The sequence below is a fragment of the Desmodus rotundus genome, chromosome 2, assembly GCF_022682495.2.
Source record: "Desmodus rotundus isolate HL8 chromosome 2, HLdesRot8A.1, whole genome shotgun sequence".
In the NCBI taxonomy this organism is placed as follows: Eukaryota; Metazoa; Chordata; class Mammalia; order Chiroptera; family Phyllostomidae; genus Desmodus; species Desmodus rotundus.
The window spans coordinates 145,647,658-145,667,162 of record NC_071388.1 but is presented as its reverse complement, the minus strand read 5'-3'; the positions used below and the strand labels follow the sequence as shown (position 1 = coordinate 145,667,162).

Below are 19,505 nucleotides of genomic sequence, written 5' to 3'. Positions count from 1 at the left end.
CTTTACACAACTCCCTGTATTAAAGGAGTAACGTGGTTCTGGCCCCGCAAAAACCTAGACAAATCAGGTGGCGTTTGAGGAAAGGAAAGCTAGGGTCCAGATACAGCTGAACCCCGTGAGATGCAAACACACGCATACACTTTAAAATAGGCTAGATCGGGACAGTTAAGGTGCAAGTTTTTTGTTTTGAATTGAGGACTTACTACCACACACACACGCAGGCCACTGTACTAGAAGGCGTGTGGGAGAGCAGAGAGAGCACCCAGAGGTCTGAATCCCTCCTCCCCGCTCGTGGCCAAGTCCCCTCCTGTCCCCCAGTATGGAAGTAACCCCGTCCAGCCCCGACCCTCGGGTGTCCCACCAGGATGGGAGGACGCCCGCCAGTCTCCGTCCTTCCCCCTCGCGAGCGGCTCCGTGCGGGGCGCGGCCTGCGCGGCCACGGGGTTCGGAGAGAGACTGGGGAGGCGGGCGGGCGGTTTCATTGTTCCCTTCGCCCTCCTCCTCCCGCGCCCCGCGGCGGCGTCACTGGAAAGCCGCCCGAGCCGCCCGGCGGCGGGTTATTTATAGAGCGGGCTGCGCGCGCGTCACGGAGCCGGGCCGGGCTGACGGGGCCGCTGACGCGCTTGGCCGCGGGGCCGTTGCGCGGGGCTGCGCGCGGGGGGCCGGCGACAATGGGCTTCTGTGTGTGCAGCTGCCGTCGCCGCCGGGGGCCGGGGGAGGGGGCCTGGTGGCCGCTCCCCGACCCGCCCCCCCCCCGCCGGAGGGGACCGGCCTTTACCGCCCCAGGCCAGGGCCGGCCCCTGCCGGCTGCTTTTATTTTACTTCTCGAATTTTATCAGGGAGTTCCCTTTGGCCCTGCCTTCGCTCCCACTGACCCCGTGTCCCCGTCTTCCCCCCAGCTTGGTGAGAGAGGGGGGATTTTAGCCGGCCGGGGGCGACCCCTTTGCGCGTCTAGGGGAGCGGGACGCACAGCAGGCGCAGCCAGCGGGGACGCGGTGACCGAGGGGCCGGGAGCGCCGGGCAGGTAAAGTATCCTGGACCCGGAGCGGGGCTTTGTGCGGGGTGGGGGAGGGGGTCCAGGGTGCACGTGAACGCGGGGCAGCCCTTCTGGGACTCCAGTCGCCCCGCTCTCCCGCCCCGCGCCCACCCCCCCGCGGGCGCGCAGGGAGCCAATCTGGTGTGTAGCGCAGAGAGCGAAAGAGAAACTTCTGCGTGAGTGCCTGGACGGGGCTCCTCCCGAGAGGCCCAGATGAAAAAGGACAGCCCTCCCCACCCCCGCGCCTTTCCGCAGCCCCTCCCCCGTCCACTCCCACTCCGGCCTCCCTCCCTCCCCCCCCTCCCCCACCCCCCTCCCCCACCCCCTCCCCCGGGGGATCTGGCCTTTCACTCCCACGCTCCGCGGAAGGAGGGGCTGGAGACGGTTTTTCGGGACTTCCTGCGTTGCGGAGTCCAGCTCTGAACCCTCGCCTTTCTGCTGCCGCGAGCTGCGAAAGCTTGCTCGGGAGCCTCTCGCACGTGGCAGGCAGGCAAAGAACTCGCTGTGCCTTCTAGGAAATTGCAATCGATTTGTTATGCAGTTTCGCTAATTGGGAGTTCAAAATTAAACTTTAATAAAGCATTTGTGTCGTCTCGTCTAATTGTGAAAGCTTCCATCCGTCCTGGCAGATAGACTTAAGTCCCAAGTTAATGGCGCTAAGCTAGATTCCCCCCCCCCCCCCCCCCAGTACAATTCCGTCAGCCGGCGTCGGCGCAGCTGGATTTCCGTAAGGTACAGATGTTGCTAATGGCAGCTTAAGCACGGATGGGCAGATAGCATACGGAATGCAACATGTTGCCATATGGTTCTTTTAGCCTTTCACCTCCAGGGATGTCAATCACATATATTCTGGGAGGAACTTAATGACTCTTTGAACGGCAAAATGAATTACCTAGTGCAATTTGTATCCCTTGACCTGATACGTTGTAACAACAGTAAGACAGAATCTCACACTTTCTGTGGTATAAATGGAACTACAAGCCACATTTCAACTTCTATAACATCTATTTGTAGTTTGAGGGGCTCTGCCAATCATCCTGGCTGTAAAATCTATTTGTGTATTGATTGCCTTCCCTCTCCCACCTTCGGGTGATACAAAGTTTATAAAGCTTAACGAAACTGTTGTCTTGGAAATTGCCAATCAGCCTACCAAATGGTAATCGATGAGGGTATGAAGAAATGGAAAATATGATTTCCAGAGCTAGTTACTTAAGAGCAATACAGCACCATACTTCAGGAACCTAGAAATTAAAGGACTCCCATGAAAAGTAGGTGTTCTTCGAGTCGTTTCAACATAATTCCTAAATCCACTCATTAACTATTTAAAATTCTGGGTTTTTCTTTTAAATGAAATCAATCATTCTTAAACTTTGGAAAGCAACTTACAGAAACAGTGCTTAGAAATATGAAATGTAAGGAAGATAAGGAAGACCTTCTCAGCAAACCAATTTCTATACCTGCCCCCCTCCCACACAAACACACACACACTGTGTACTTCAACTTCAATCATGTATGTGGTGGTACTGGTCATTTGTTCCCCTCAACACCCCCAATACGTCAGTGACAGCATACTGAAGTCACTGTTCAGATCCTGGTGGAATGATTCTGTAATATTTCACAGGTCTTATTTGTTCATATCTTGGTGACTAACTATATTTAATTTATTGCCTCTAATTTCGGATGATAAACATGGTTGTCCTTACTGTATTCCTCCTTTTTCCTTCACTAATGCAGAGAGGTAACACTGAAAAACAAGAAACTCAGGGTAAAAAGTACAATGACTCACTACAACACCTTTTACCTATTAAGGGATATCTGAAATCTATAAACATACAATCTTTTAAAAGATTTTGATTCCAACAATGTGTAAACCACATTAATAATAAATACACAAAATAGTCTAAAAATATATATATTTTCAGTCATGTGATATTTCAGAAAGTTAACATTTTGAAAGATTGTCTATACCTCTTGTCCTTTCAGGGTCATTTTAATATTACATGATAATGTTTCTTCATTTTTCTCCTTTTGTGATGGCTGATAATTTGTAACTTAGTGCTTCAGTTAGTGCAATAATTTTTGATAATTATCAAATAATAAGATCTTTTGTGTATATATACATAGCAGAAAATTTTATAGGGAACACATTAAGATATATCTGAGTTATGACAACTTTTCTGGGGGCTGGTTTTGGTAGTGTTTTACAGGTTGAGATTTTGTGTGGCATCAACATTCAATGAATTTTAATCTTGATCAGCAGTGACCTTGTCAATAATGACTCCATCTCCATGACTTCTGAATAGACAGTGAGTGTGTCCTTCAATCAGTCACACAGAACTTGCGTTATAAAGTTGTTATTGTCATGAGCAGATACTGCAGCCTTTGGTTAGGCCCCATGACTATTAACATGTTCCTCCTTCAAAAGTCAAGTGAAAGTCCTGCTGTGCTTCATTCAGGGTTCAAGCCCATTAGTAAATAAAATTCTAAGCAGCACCGTTTGCTTTTTCTCAAATTATTACATATAATTGGTGAATAATTTTGGGCCCTTTTCTAGACATAAAGTATGTATGTATATTTTTGGTATACATGTACAGTAACAAAAGCAAGATATGTATCTTGCATCATGACTTTTATTTTAAGTGAAATTTGATGGATTTCCATTGTTACTCTGAATGAGGTGGCTGGCTGCCAAGGTGATCCCTATAGCTGGAAAGTCCTAGCATTGTTGTCTGCAAGGTATCTCTTTCTTTTCTTTCTTTCCTTTTTCTTTTCTTCCCTCTCTCCCTACCTTCCTTCCTTTTCTTCCTTTCTTCCTCTCCTTCCTCCCTTTGCCCCTTCCTTCCTTCTTTCCTTTTTTTCCTCACTTCCTTTCTTCCTTCCTTCCCTCCCAATTCCACCTCCCTTTTTCATATTGCCTTCCCATATTGCTAATTTTATAATTAGTTTGGATATGAAAACTTTAGAAAATGTGTTTGTATTGGCCAAGATTTTCACCAGTGTGTTTAGTTGCCTGCTGGTTTACAGACTTTATCTTGAGCTGGTATGTTTATTTCAACTGAAAAAATGAGAAATACTTTTAGGACAAGGTATATCCCCCTTATTCTAAGTAATTTTAATTGTGATGTAATCCTGGCTACTTTCTTAGTTTTATACTCATGAACGTATTTTAAAACATTTAAAATAGAGCAGACTTATGCGTTTCTCAAGGTAACACAGGACAGGTTATGGATAGGTATCAGGCCTGTAACAAAACTTCAGTCGAATGAGTGAGGAGGGGAGGAGAGCTAGAAGGAGAGAGTATATATGGTCTCCCTGCACTGGCCCTGTTTGCTTTTCAAATTTAAACCCACATCGCTGCATTGGAAACTTCTTTCTCTCTTTTGTAGCATTTCAGTTTTAAAGAATTTTTTTAAACTGTCAATCTGTAAATATTTAACCAGACAAGCAGGAAACACTCTTTTATTCTCAGCTATATATGCAGCTTTGTTTTTATCTGGTTTAGTGTTAGTGCCATGTAAATACCACATAAAATTTTGACTTGGTTTTCCTTCTTTGACTGAAGATTGACAGAGGCTTCTTTGATTAATCTTGTTCTAGTTCATGTTCTGTATTCAGATATTGAAATACAGTATTTTATACGTTTATAAGATTGTGTTTGCATTTATTTAATTTGTTTCTTTTTTTTTAAAGCATGTAGCCTGGAATGTTTGTTCTTCTTTTTTTTGCTTCACATCATTACCCTGGTACTGCTTGATGTAACTTGATTAGCTCCCTCCCCAGTCATGATTGGTAATTAAAATAGGCATTAAAATTAGTCACTTAGCAATTTTGCTGTTCAATTGGCAATTAAATTACTTAATTGCAATTAAAGTCCTAATTTTAATTGGCAAAATGATAGATGTAGATTTAAGATAATATGTATAAATACTTTAATAAGTGTCTATATAAGGATTACTTAATTACTCAACTTCAAGTTTATGCTGTTAACTTTAGAACTTTTAAGTGAGCAATGAAATTTATATTACATCTATTCAAAGGATATGGTAATTAGGTTTATTACTTATCACTCTAAGGGTCCTTGCTATAAGTTACTTTTGTAGTGTTAAAATTGTAGGCTTAATAATTGCAGAATTATGATGAGAAAATGGGCATATATATGTTTGTCATATATATAAATATTGTATCTTTATTTTTTATTAAATTGAGAGGTTCCTATCCACCAGTTACTCTGAGGAAAAAAATTGAAAGTGGTTATCTTATGGTTAAAAGTACAAGAACTAGCTAGCTAAGATATACATGTAAAAACAGTTGCAAAGTGTATTTTATCAGCTTAAAGAAAGTGCTGTATAATACTGTGATGGTTGCTAATGTTAATAGCCCCTCTTAAAATTTCAAGTGTCCTAGACATTTTCTTAGCATATAGCAACTTATTTTCAGAATTTTCAAATATCTTTTAGAATTTTGTACATTGTAATGACTCCCATGTTTACTGAAATTAGCAATGAAATAAATCTAAAACCAAAGTTATACTTCCTTGCTTAATCAAAAAGATTTGTTACAGAAGAAAATATTTGTGGTTGCCAGGGGCTGGAGGAGAGGAACAGGAAGAGTCATTGTTTAATGGTATAGAATTGTAGTTTTTTGAAGCTGAAAAGTTATGAGGATGGATGATGGTGATGGGTGCCAAACACTGTGAATGTATTTAAAACCCCTGAACTATACACTTAAAAATGATTAAGATGGTAAACTTTGTTACGTGTATTTTACTGCAATAAAAAAGAAAATATTGTGGTTAATTTAAAAGCAAATATTTAGGAGACAGTTACCCAGACTTAAACATTAGAAAAAAAGATAAAGGATTCTTATTATGCAAAATACTTTTTGAGTGGCATGAGGTTTTACCATATGTTCAGTTTTATCATTTTAATTTATAAGTAGATGGTTCTAGAAAAAAGTCCTGTTTTCTTCCTTACATCTTTACACATTTCTAGAACTGGGTTCTGAATCAAAGTAAGACAGGCTTTTTAAAGTTTTTGCATTAAGTGGTTTTTGGTGAAAATGGGCTGAGTAAAACTGAGTAAAAGCCGTAACTACCCAAAGTGTGAATATTAGCTAAGCAACTGACTTATTCTCTAAGCATCCTGTAAAAAAGGAACACATTATTGGTTGATTAATGTCCTGTTAATGCAAATGAAATGGCAAAAGCAAAAAAAAAATAACCTTAATATTCAAACAGGATTTTGTATTTTCAGAAACAGATTTTTTCAAAGTGAAAATTTCTTCTATCAATAAAGTAAAACTTCTTGCCAAATGACAATGCCATGAATGTTTGTCCAGATATAACTTCAAATATATATATCTCATTTTTATGCTTAAAACAGGTTACATTAAGTAATTTTATTATGAAATATCCTAGAGCTACCTTGACTTTTACAACATGAGTTATGTATATTCACTGTATTTGAATTGTGGAGGCTACTCTGAGTTCATTTTGGGAGACTAGTGAAATAAATCCCTAAAGGCCCCTTTTCCATGCATTAAAATAGAAAATCCTATGGGATTACATTCATGTTTGCTTTTTAAATTATACCAAAAGCTCAATTTTATTAAGTATAATCTGCCTACCCATGCACACAATAAAATACTTTGGTTTAGATGTGATTGTGTGTTATTTACATTGATTTTATACAAATACTCTCCCATACATGTGCCAACATTTTCTGCTTAATATTGGTTACTACGGTAAAAGGTAATACCGTAACATTACTTTCCTAAACGCTTTTCCGAGCTCATCTAATAGTAGCATGTATTGATAGGAGTAACAATTTTTAAAGTTATTTTATTGGTTTCAGAAAAAAAGATCTACGTAGGGATAGTACCAACTTTCACTCCAACTTAGTTTATATTGTTAAGAAAATAGACCACCAATAGTGGGTAACTTTACATAGTTACACATGGCAATAATTTAAAGTTATATCAGATTCTAGGCCCTAAAAATATTATTGTCCTTTTAATTGAGTTATGAAATAGTTTATATTCAAGAATCTATTTATGTTCAAGAATATCAAAGGGTTACAGTCATATAAATGCAGAATTTCAGTTTCTTTTAACCTAAAGCATCATTTTTACCATTTTCTAAAAGGTTTTTCAATTGTGCACTTTGACTCCATTATATGTGTAATTAAACCTCTATGCACAAAAAGCATTTTCTTATGTACTAGCAAATACACCCACAGGAATCCTCTTCTAAACTATAATTTATTTAAACATGTAATCACAGGATTTTTAAAACATGCTTTCATTTTTCCAAACTGTATGCCAATTTGAACTGCTTGGTGATAAATTGAGAGATTTTATTACCATTTTGATTTCTCCCCCCTGTGACCTAGCAGTGAGTTAAACATGAGCAGGAGGAAATAGAATCTGTTGTGAACCTAATTCCATGTGTTAAACTGTTTCCGTTTACCAGACAGACAGAAGAGAACCACAGATTTGTAGATATTTATGAATGCCAGCACAATTTGAATATTTGGGCCTGCAGCATGCTCTCCTCCGGATTGGCCTAAGTCGTGATAGCTGTGTGTGTATGGGGGTGGGGGGGGTGTCTGTGTGTCTGTGTGTCTGTGTGTGGTGTGTTTGTGTTAGGGCTCCTGTGTTATCCTCCTGAACGTTGTAGAGTCAGGCCCCCTACTGACAGGATCAGTCAATTACAGACGTGGGCGTTTCTACTGACTCTGCCTTCCATTAGAATCTGGTGGGGACACAGGAATGTGGAGTTTTGACAGTAGTCCTTCTTTACACTTTCTGATGCCTGTGCTCAATCCTTTCCACCCCGAGCACATCCGAACCCTACCAAAAACGCCAACCCAAGAAGTAGCTTATTTGATAATTGGTTTAAGTGAGTATTTCAGTCTTTCATCTGATGTGTCTTCCTAAGAAGTAACGCTTCCCAGGAACTAGTTCTCTTCCCAGAGGAAGTCTTTCATGGATTGTAGCATAGGAGGAAATAAGCCTACCTCTTCTCTCATTTTAATGTTATATTTAATCGTGCCATTCCAAGTTATTAATAATCGTTACAATATGCTGCTGTGAAAACTGCCTCTCCATTTGGGTGCATTAAGACTTGGGCAAAGGCTAGGTTATCAAGAACCCCGACTCCACAGGTTGCTGTTATCGAGCAAAGAATCACAGTATGTATTCCTTGGAGCTCACTCTAAGAACTCCAGAACACTTTTCCACTCTCTGGGGGAAAATTCTCAAGTTGTCCTGAGACTCAACCTAGGCTAAAGTGGTTTTTTTTTTTTCCCCTCCAGTGGCAATAACGGTGGAGGGGCGTGTGGAGGAAATGTATCTACCTAGATGTGCCTTTTTGTGTAGGAAGGGTAATGGTTACAACCTTAAAAGTTCTCCCAGACTGCGCTTTCCTAGGAATATATTAAAAAAAAAAAAAATAACTGTCAACCCAGCGTGGCTGTGCTTGATTTTCCGACTGCCTGAAAATAGCGGCTGGGAGCCTGCCCTCCCGCTGGGATCAGGGAAAGCTCCCCTCGGGCGCGCCCTGCTCCCTGGCGGAAGGGGAAGGGAACCCGGGAGGGCGCCACCGCGCTGGAGCTGCTATTTTGGGCCCAGCCGCGCGGGTGCGTCAATGCCTGAGCCCCTGCGTCACCGCCACCCCCCACCCCTTTCCTTCTCCCCCGGCTCTCCAAACTCTCACTTTTTCCCTTTCGTTCGCGTGGACTCGGTTCTGCCCACGGGGCTCTGACGCTACCGAGCTCGTTCGAATAAGCTATTCTTCGCCCTCCTCCCCTAGTCCCCCTACTCACACACCCTCACTCGCCACCACAAGTCCCCCCACCCCCGACACACACACACACACACACACACACACACACACACACATTTCACACCAGCACACACACTTCCTGGTTTACTTTTCTTTTTTTTTTCTTTTCCCCTCGAGCGCGCTCGAGCGCAGCTGAGCTGCGGCGGCAGCGGCGGCAGCAGCGCCGTAGCCACATCTGGGCAAAACTTAAGGTGGTCACGTAGGTTTCCCGAGGCTCTGGCGCCGCAGAGCCCGCGGCTTCCCAGCGCAGCCTCAGGGCTCCTGGTGGCTTCGCCAGTCCGGCCGCGGGAAGCAGGGGGCGGCGGAGCGAGCAGAGGCAGGGGTGCAGATCAGGGCCGAGCGGCTCGGAAGCGCCGGTAGTTGCGAGGCGCTTTCGACCCACACCGGCGACTCCAGGGTGGGGGGGGGGCGGGGAGCTGCCGAGGGGCCCCGGCGGCCTGGAAGCCAGCCCCGCCGAGGGAGGAGGGCCGGCTGCAGCTCCTGGGACTTCGGGGGAAGAAGCCCCCGAACCCTCCCCGCCCTCGTCCCGGCCTCCTCCAGCCGCACGGGAGCAGCCCTCGGAGGTCCGGCCAGCTCAGGCCGCGGGACTGGCAAGGGGGGTTGCTCCTGGGAGGATCGGCATTTCCTTTGCTAGAAAGCGCCTCGCGCCCTCAGGGGGGGTGGTTGGATTGCCCTGCCAAGCGGAGGTCGGCGGCGACTCGGGGGCCGCGGGGTGAGGCACCCCCACAGCCTGACAGCCCCCGGGGCCCCTCTTCTGGGCGGGCTGAGCGCGGGCCCTCGACGCTTAGCGGGGCTGCTCTACCACCTACTCCTCGGGTTGCGTCTCTCCTTCTGGGCGCCCGCACGGAGGCTGTGCGAGCCCTTGGGCTTCGGAGGGGGGTCAACACAGTTCCCTAAAATTCGTGGAACGGTCGGAGCTGCTCGGCACCGAGGAATGTCGAAAGTATAGAGTTAGCAAAGGGTGAGATTGGAGCATCTTTCTGCAGAAGGCGCACCTGTTGCCCGTCCCGGCTGCCTTGTCTGTGAAAGGAAAGTGGCCCACTCTGACTTTCGGGGTTCCCCAAGAGCTGGTCTCTCCTCCCTCCACTCTCTTCCCCACGCACCACGTCCTCTATTGCACGTGAGCACTGCAAGGAAAAAAGGAAACGCAAATCAGCCCCTTCCACCTCAGACTCCGTGTGTGTGTGTGTGTGTGTGTGAGAGAGAGAGAAAGAGAGAGAGAGAGAGAGAGAGAGAGAATGAATATGAATATGCTGGAGGAGGAGGTGGCGGCCCGGGACAGGACGAGGGACAAGAGGGGGATACACCAGGCTAGGGAAATCCCACCCCAGTTGCCTAAGCCCTCGGAGCGTCTCGTGTCAGGGGACATGAGTCCTCTCTTCCGCTAATCGGGGCGACGATTGTGGGTGGGTGAGGTTAGGGAGCTGCCGGGCACAGCCCGTCCTTACGATTGCAGGTGCTGGCTACCTGGCCCACACGAGGGTTCCTTTCCGCCCAGGCTTTTGTTGCACCCTCCCCCACGTGTGAGAGGCCAGGCGGCAGCGGTGGCGCGGGGTTTGGGGGAGGCGGGTGAGATGTCGCTCTGTGGGCTGCACGGACCAGAGTGGAGAGGTCACACCTCTTTCGGAAAAAAAAAAAAAAAGAAAGAAAAAGAAACCCAAGCTGGCTACCAAGGTGAACCCAGAATGGTTCCCACCTTAAAATCGGCCCTGCTCGTGACGTCAGGTCGGAAATATACCAAAGCGAGCGCGGGCCAGGAGTCCGGGGAGCGCGGCGGCGCGGCGATTGGGCGGCGGGCCTCTGACGCGCGCTGACGCGCGGAGACTTTAGGTGCATGTTGGCAGCGGCGGCGCGAGCCACATAAACAAAGGCACATTGGCCGCCAGGGCCAGTCCTCCCGGAGGCTCGCGCACAGCCCCGCGGTCCTGCTCGCCGGTCCGGCCGGCCGCCTTCCCCTGCTCCCTCCGGGCTCTCGGCGCCTCCGCTCCCTTCGCCCCTCTCGCCCACCCTCCCCGACCCTGCGCCCGGACTCCCCGAGGGAACTACACTTCGGCAGAGTTGAATGAATGAAGAGAGAAGTGGAGAACTCCTAAATGAGTAGGTGACGCCCGTGCAGCTCGCGTTTTTTAATCCTTCTTTCTGCTTTTGCACGTCTCTTCTTTCCACATCTGTGGTACAGGTTCTCTGGAATTGGGCGTCAGAGGCGCGAAACGCGAGTGGGGCCGGGGGATGGGGAGGAGGTGTCGCGCAGTCACGGAGGGCTGGTGTCCGAACACCAGCTTTGGCACTGGCGGGGAGTTGGCTCCCCGCAGAGATTTCCAGGCTCCTCATTGGTAGACATGAAGGGACACTTGCACAGTTTGGGGAGCTACGGACTTGCCCGCGGAAATAGATGTGCGCAAAGTTTGCTCCTAGTGCGGAATTTGTTGTCATCTTTAGACTCGGAGACTCCAAATCCTGTGTATCCGAGGGGCCTGGACGCTGCCCACAAAGTGACAGGGAGAGAGAAAGTGCTTCAGTTTATGTGTTGCTTGGGAACTGTGTCACCGCGGCTGGCCAGTGTGCCAGTGTTTCCTGGGTATTGTTGAGTAAGGGAAGGGGGTGGGGTGGGGTGGGGTAGAGTGTCCTGTTACTAAGTTGACTGAAATGTCTGGTTTTGATATATGCCGGGCTTGTGTGTGTGAGCGTGTCAGACAAACAGAGAGAATATGTAAAGCGTACAGTTATGAAGCTGTGAAGTAACCAGGGGGGTAGTAACCAGCACAGGCACGTCTCTCAAGGCTGTGAAGGTCAAGAGTCTCCTTTCTTTCTACCTTTTTTTTTTTTTGAAGTTAACCTTGCTCCACTAATGAAGGAAGATTCTTAAAGGGGAGGGGGCAAAGAGAACGGGAGGAGTGGGTGTTTGGCTTTCTTTTTCATTAGTAATAAGATTGTCTATGGTGTAGAATGCCTTTCAAGTAGGAACGTTGGAAAATTAGTAGGATACAAGAATACCTTCTTCCAGCAAGTAGGCAGATTGTGGCAGGCTCTGTAGGGAAGGTGTTCAGCTTGCTATGTTGGGTATCACTTCTAACATTGGTGCCAGTATCAGATAAGCAGCGTTGCCCTCTCTCTGCAATTGACCTAAAATGCTCCTAACATGCCCCTCTTTCCACCCCTTGGCCATGAACAATGTTGAAAGATAAGTTTCCTGGAAAAGTGAGTGCCAGCTCACCTGTGTCCCCAGTCCCAGGGCTCTGTCAAATGCACATTCATACTGACTTCAGGGCTGCTCAGGCCTTTCTAACGTTTTGTATCTCAAAGGGGTGGAGGGAGAGGCTTCCTCATTTTATATTCTTGACTTCTACTTTCTTCTCCCCTCCCCAAAAGAAAGCCAATTTCACCGTGGGGGGGGGTGTGGAACAGAGAAGGTTCTAATGCTGTATTTTATTAACCTCTAGTTTCTTCTTTTTGGGTCTGAATTAAACTAAAATGGCATGACACTCCCTCCCCCCATACACCCTACCAAAGGGTCCGATTTATTACATCGTGAGTATTAAACAAGTACATGGAATACCTTTGCTTCTTCAGAACCCTCTCTTTGCAAGGACTTACACAGTGCAATGGGTGGCATGTTCTGTGGTTTTCAGCCGTGTCTTACACATTTGTGTGAACTGCTGGGTTTGGTGAAGGCTGTACTGAGTTTCCAATGAAACAATCATGGAGGGCATAGAAAGGCCTGCCTGGTGAGTCAACAGATGCCTGGCTGAATCTGTCCAGAATGTCACCCTGAAGCTTTCTGTGTCTGTTTTCAGGGAGGAGATCTGACAGGCTGGACTCCCCATTGCTTTTCTAAAATCTTGGAAACTTTAGCCTTCATTGAATTACGACACTGTCCACCTTTAATTTCCTTGAAAACGCCTGTAACTCGGCTGAAGGTTAGTGCAACTTGATTTCTCCCCCCACCTCCCCCATTCCCTAAACATCAAGACAAGGGGCAATGCGATCTTCCTCAGCAAACCCTGTTGCTTAAGGTTTTCCAACCTTTCACCTTTGGGAACAACTTTCCTATTGTGCCGGTCAATTTCATTTCTTGAGTGAGTTTGCTGAACCTGAGCTTCAGAGGAAAAGGCTCATTTGAGCAGGATTGTCCATGAAAGGGGGTTGATGGGGGGCGTTTGGAAATAGCCAGGCTTTCTAGCTCTGGGCCTTTATTTGACCAGCCTCTTCACACCCTGCACAGTTTTGCCCTCTGAGCATTCGGGCTCTCCACCCTTCCCCTCGCGCCCCTACACCTCTCTGACTGCCGCGGGCTGCCGGTGTAGCTCCAGGTGTACCCGAGCCCGGGAGAAAGTGTTCAGTTGCCCAGGCTGAGTGTATATTATTACCCTGTTTCATTTCCAGCCATGCCTTGTGTTCAGGCGCAGTATGGGTCCTCGCCTCAAGGAGCCAGCCCCGCTTCTCAGAGCTACAGTTACCACTCTTCGGGAGAATACAGCTCCGATTTCTTAACTCCAGAGTTTGTCAAGTTTAGCATGGACCTCACCAACACTGAAATCACTGCCACCACTTCTCTCCCCAGCTTCAGTACCTTTATGGACAACTACAGCACAGGCTACGACGTCAAGCCACCTTGCTTGTACCAAATGCCCCTGTCCGGACAGCAGTCTTCCATTAAAGTAGAAGACATTCAGATGCACAACTACCAGCAACACAGCCACCTGCCCCCCCAGTCCGAGGAGATGATGCCGCACTCCGGGTCGGTTTACTACAAGCCCTCCTCGCCCCCAACGTCCACCACCCCGGGCTTCCAGGTTCAGCACAGCCCCATGTGGGATGACCCAGGCTCCCTCCACAACTTCCACCAGAACTACGTGGCCACCACGCACATGATCGAGCAGAGGAAAACGCCTGTCTCCCGCCTCTCCCTCTTCTCCTTTAAGCAGTCACCCCCCGGTACCCCTGTGTCTAGCTGCCAGATGCGCTTCGACGGGCCCCTGCACGTCCCCATGAACCCGGAGCCGGCGGGCAGCCACCACGTTGTGGACGGGCAGACCTTTGCTGTGCCCAACCCCATCCGAAAGCCCGCATCCATGGGCTTCCCGGGCCTGCAGATCGGCCACGCGTCGCAGCTGCTCGACACGCAGGTGCCCTCGCCGCCGTCGCGGGGCTCCCCCTCCAACGAGGGGCTGTGCGCAGTCTGTGGTGACAACGCGGCCTGCCAGCACTACGGCGTGCGCACCTGTGAGGGCTGCAAAGGTTTCTTTAAGGTGAGCCAGGCTGGGGGCGGAGGAGGCAGGTAGGGGCGCCCTAGGGCCGCGAGCCTGGGCGTGCGGTCTCCACCTCCGTGCTGGCAGCTCAGGCCCAGCTGGTCCCGGAAGGTTCAACTCTCAGGGTCCGCAGAGGTTGCGGTTGAGGCATCTGGGTGCCTGAGAGAAGGAAGTGGGGAGACCGGGAGTCCCGGGGTCGCATCCCCTGCACGAAACCGCCCCGGCAGGCCCCCGCCCCAAGTTGCTGGAGCGGGAGTTGGAAGAGGGTCCTTTGCATGTGCTCGGAGCTGTCCTCTCTGCTCAGATGGAAATTGGTTAGGACAGAGAGCCGTGTCTGAGCTAACCAAGTGGAACAGAATTCCCTGTGGTCAAATTAAGTGATCTCTTTATTTCGCCATCCTGATTGAATAATCTTATCATTTTAAATAGAGAAGGTCTCCAAGGAATGTAAATAATATGAATGCCCACGGATTTGTGTTTACTGAACGTCTCCTTCTCCTTCTCTTGGCATATAAAACACAGCAAGGAGCGGCAAGGTTAGCTCAAATGTTAACGCTATCAATTTTCTCCTCTAACATGCCCTGGGGGAGGAAACAGAAAAGAAAGAGAAAAGAAAAAGAAAATAAATAAAAAGGAGTTGTGTATCTGCGTTTGTTTGTGGGAAGGTGGTGTAGACACCAGCCGTTCAGAAATTGTCTCTGGATTCCCCCGGTTGCTGGTTTTCAAGAGAAAAATAATTTTCGGTCTCTATTGTCTTTTTTCTTTTCTTTTCTTTTCTTTTCTTTCTTTCTTTCTTTCTTTTCTTTTTTTTTTTTTTTTGCAGCGCACGGTGCAAAAAAACGCGAAATACGTTTGTTTAGCAAATAAAAACTGCCCAGTGGACAAGCGGCGCCGCAATCGCTGTCAGTACTGCCGATTTCAGAAGTGCCTGGCTGTTGGGATGGTCAAAGAAGGTAGGTCGGGGCAAGTGGCCGACTCCACCGTCTGTGCTCCGGGGTAACCGCTGTCCCTACCCCAACCCCATTCTTCACGGCCAGGGCCGGGGCTCCACGAACCCGCAGCTTCCCCGGCCGGTCCTAGAGGAAGCCGCCAGGCCCTTCTCCTTTTAACCACATGATTCATTTGGAAGAGGACATAAAACAACCCAGCACTTTTTTTTTTTTTTTTTTTTTTTTTTTTTTTTTTTTTACTAGCAGTGCGGCCTCGGCCTCCCGGCCGGCTGCCCCGCGGCTGTGGCCTTCCCCGGGGAGGGGCCGAGGGAGGGGCCGAGGCGGCAGCTGGGTCCTACTTGGCGGTCGGCACTAACCAGGCTTTTTCTTTGCAGTGGTTCGAACGGACAGTTTAAAAGGTCGGAGAGGTCGTTTACCCTCGAAACCGAAGAGCCCACAGGATCCCTCTCCCCCCTCGCCCCCGGTGAGTCTGATCAGTGCCCTCGTCAGGGCCCATGTCGACTCCAACCCGGCTATGACCAGCCTGGACTATTCCAGGGTAAGAAGCTGGTGGGGGGTACCATGTGGACAAACCGACAGATGGGCAGGAACCCCTCCCCACTCCCATCACTAGCCCCCAGACGCTAGAGATTAAAGGAGGCCAGCAAGGCTGTGGCGTCACAAGACTGGGCAGAGCCACAGGAGACCAGCAGGCCCACAGACAAGTGTAGACAGGAGGACCGTGCAGAGGAAGGAGGAAAAGTTAGGCCACGGTCAAATCTCTTGCAGCCCCTTTCTCATTACCATGGCACACACACACTCACATATTAATGCCTCCGGTGCCCAAACCAGAGGCAGTGTGAAATCCCCCATTGGATTTTATCCCCATCGTCCACAGAGATGCTTTAATCTTCATCCTCTCTGGCACGTCGGGGTGGGGGGATGCCTGCTTGGGGGTCCGGAAAGGGAGAGAGAGAGGGTCTGAGGAATGGCAGTGGGGTGGTGGATCAGGAGGTCAGAGTCCTGTTTTACCCCAGCTGTGAGGACTGTGTGGGCTGTAATTGGAGGAAGTATGTCGGGCAAACCTAGAAGTCACTGCAATTTTATTAAGATTTGCAAAGGGCGTCTCTGCTCAAGACCCACTGTGGGACTGGCATGAATACTAACGTGTCAATTGTTTTGTGGAGATAAGAGCGAACGTTTCCCAGGGCTGGATGGCACTGTATTTAGTCTGTATGGAAATGGTAATTTACATATTTAAAGCGGCGACCTCATAGCACCATCCCTAATTGAATTAATTGCCCCGGAACATCTAATTTCCTTACTGGTCAGAGAGAGGTTTAATTGTTATAAAAACCTGGCTCCACTACTAGAAACGGGGTTAGCAATTTCACGGGTTATATATTTTAGAGAACCTCATTAAGTGCTTTTTAAAATGAAATTCCAGTTCCAGGCGAACCCTGACTATCAGATGAGTGGAGATGACACCCAGCATATCCAACAATTCTATGATCTCCTGACTGGCTCCATGGAGATCATCAGGGGCTGGGCCGAGAAGATTCCGGGCTTTGCAGACCTGCCCAAAGCCGACCAGGACCTGCTTTTTGAATCGGCTTTCTTAGAACTGTTTGTGCTGCGATTAGCATACAGGTAAGGGAGGAAGCAATCGAGGCGGCTGGGGGAGAAGGAAGAAAGCAATAGAGACAAGTAAAGAGAAAGGAGATAAAAGGAGGGAAAGAGAAAAGGACAGAATAGGGAGAAGGAGGGAAAGGACAGTAGAAAAAGGTAGAGAAGGGAAGGAGTGAGCCTAGAAGTCTTGGACAAATGGTGTGGAAGTGGGATAGGGGGCGTTCTTGATTGTTATGAAATTGAACCCTTTCAAGGTCCACTGGTCTACATTTTATTAACTCTTCGGTAATTAGGTGCCTCTTAAATCCCTCATTTATTGCTCTTCAAGTAATTAGTTGTTTAGCTTTTCTCTCTCTCTTTTTCTCCCCTCTCTTTCTTTGGTATTAATTGCAGGTCCAACCCAGTGGAGGGTAAACTCATCTTTTGCAATGGGGTGGTCTTGCACAGGTTGCAATGTGTTCGTGGCTTTGGGGAATGGATTGATTCCATTGTTGAATTCTCCTCCAACTTGCAGAATATGAACATCGACATTTCTGCCTTCTCCTGCATTGCTGCCCTGGCTATGGTCACAGGTCAGTAGAACAGGCGCAAGGCACTTCTCCAGAACTGCCCAGCGGGATTTGTCCTGGTGTCCCCTTGCCACGGATCTACCCTGGGCTTTCCAGCTAGCTAACCACTTTGTGCATTCCTCTTTTGTTTTTGATTGTGTTTTCTGCAGAGAGACATGGGCTCAAGGAACCCAAGAGAGTGGAAGAACTGCAAAACAAGATTGTAAATTGTCTCAAAGACCACGTGACTTTCAATAATGGGGGGTTGAACCGCCCCAACTATTTGTCCAAACTGTTGGGGAAGCTCCCAGAACTCCGTACCCTTTGTACACAGGGGCTACAGCGCATTTTCTACCTGAAACTGGAAGACTTGGTACCACCACCAGCAATAATTGACAAACTTTTTCTGGACACTTTACCTTTCTAGACATACTCCCATGCACTTCAAAGGAACTGGAAAGAAAACCTAAAACTGTCCAGAGGGGGCAAGTCACAAGGGCAGAGATATCCCCTGAGCTGTCTCAGCTCTTGCCAGCCCCCACCCCTTCCATTAAACCCCCAGCCCCTTAATCCCTAAAGGAAAACAAAAAACAAAAAAACAAAAACTGTTGCTATTTCCTAACCTGCAGGCAGAACCTGAAAGGGCATTTTGGCGCGGGGCATCCTGGATTTAGAACATGGACTACACACAAAACAGTGGTATAAACTTTTTATTATCAGTTTAAAAATGAGTTTAATATTCAGAAGAAAGATTCCTAATGTATGATGGGAAACGTTTGGCCACATTTGGTTGTTGCAGTTAAGACAAATGTAATACACACATACACACACACCATAAGGGGACCCACAAGTATTGCCCTTTAAAAGACTTCAAAGTTTTCTGCTGTAAAGAAAGCTGTAATATATAGTAAAACTAAATGTTGCGTGGGTGGCATGATTTGAAGAAGGCAAAGGCTTGTAAATTTACCCAAATGCAGTTTGGCTTTTTAAATTATTTTGTGCCTATTTATGAATAAATATTACAAATTCTAAAAGTTAAGTGTGTTTGCAAAAAAAAAAAAAATAACTACACAAAAAAGGGACCAGCATGTTGATTCTAGGTTGAAAATGTTATAGGCACTTGCTACTTCAGTAATGTCTATATTATATAAATAGTATTTCAGACACTATGTAGTCTGTTAGATTTTATAAAGATTGGTAGTTATCTGAGCTTAAACATTTTCTCAAATGTAAAATAGGTGGGCACAAGTATCACACATCGGAAAATCCTGACAAAGGGGACACATAGTGTTTGTAACACCGTCCAACATTCCTTGTTTGTAAGTGTTGTATGTACCGTTGATGTTGATAAAAGAAAGTTTATATCTTGATTATTTTGTTGTCTAAAGCTAAACAGAACTTGCATGCAGCAGCTTTTGACTGTTTCCAGAGTGCTTATAATATACATAACTCCCTGGAAATTACTGAGCACTTTGAAATTTTTTGGTTTTTTTAAATGTCTAAAATTGTCAGTTAATATATTATTTTATGTTTGAGTAAGAATTTTAATATTGCCATATTCTGTAGTATTTTTCTTTGTATATTTCCAGTATGGCACATGATATGAGTCACTGCCTTTTTTTCTATGGTGTATGACAGTTAGACACACTGATTTTTTTTCTGATAAATTCTTTCGTTGAGAAAGACAATTTTAATGTTTACAACAATAAACTATGTAAATGAACAGAATTTTGTCTTCTTTCTGGGTGAGGGGAAAAAAAAAAGCCACGTACATTAGACAGAGTTGATTGATTTGGGGTAGGTCACTCATTTAACATCTGAGTTTCAAACTGCCAACCCAGTTCTGTGCTGACAAAAGGAACTGGGTAACTGAACTAATTTCCAGAGAACTCAGTACAATATTTTTCTTTAACCAGAATTGTCCAGTGCGGCAGCCTACATTGATCAGAAGCGATTAAGACTATCTCAGCGTTTCTGTTAACTGTGCTAATAACTGCAGCTTTCAGGAGAGAAGTTCGACACCAAGCAGCTTTTGAACTTCTGCAAGTCCAAAGTCTTGTCACATTTTTGTCTTGCACAATGTTTAGGAGGTATCTTTTTAAGACTCAGGACATCAACATGGATGTGAAGTGTGTTGTACTTAATCTGGAACTTTTCTAATTCTTCTCCTTAATACTGTTGTAAAGATTCTTGGTGGAAGGACCAGCATTTTGGGCCCTTTGGGCCTTGGGTCAGTGGTCTTTGGTATAGAGCCAAACTCTGTAGAGGCAT

General features: G+C 46.8%; 1 protein-coding gene across 7 annotated transcripts; it reads left to right on the top strand.

The window, feature by feature from the left end:
- The first annotated feature begins 467 nt into the window (after positions 1 to 467).
- NR4A2 (nuclear receptor subfamily 4 group A member 2) lies at positions 468 to 18,939 on the top strand. Of its 7 annotated transcripts, XM_053918682.2 has the most exons (9): positions 9,991 to 10,976; positions 12,674 to 12,796; positions 13,263 to 14,128; positions 14,952 to 15,081; positions 15,453 to 15,616; positions 16,505 to 16,707; positions 17,080 to 17,096; positions 17,201 to 17,258; positions 17,405 to 17,623. In XM_053918682.2, exons 3-9 carry the CDS (start codon positions 13,265 to 13,267, stop codon positions 17,490 to 17,492), a joined length of 1,524 nt encoding a protein of 507 aa, XP_053774657.1. In that variant the 5' UTR covers positions 9,991 to 10,976; positions 12,674 to 12,796; positions 13,263 to 13,264; the 3' UTR covers positions 17,493 to 17,623. The 7 variants fall into 7 exon arrangements, with proteins under 7 accessions (XP_024435682.1, XP_053774657.1, XP_053774656.1 ...); XM_024579914.4 differs by lacking the exon at positions 9,991 to 10,976 and adding an exon at positions 468 to 1,024 and having other exon boundaries at positions 17,080 to 17,258; positions 17,405 to 18,939; XM_053918681.2 differs by lacking the exon at positions 17,405 to 17,623 and having other exon boundaries at positions 17,201 to 17,367.
- Positions 18,940 to 19,505: the final 566 nt, after the last annotated feature.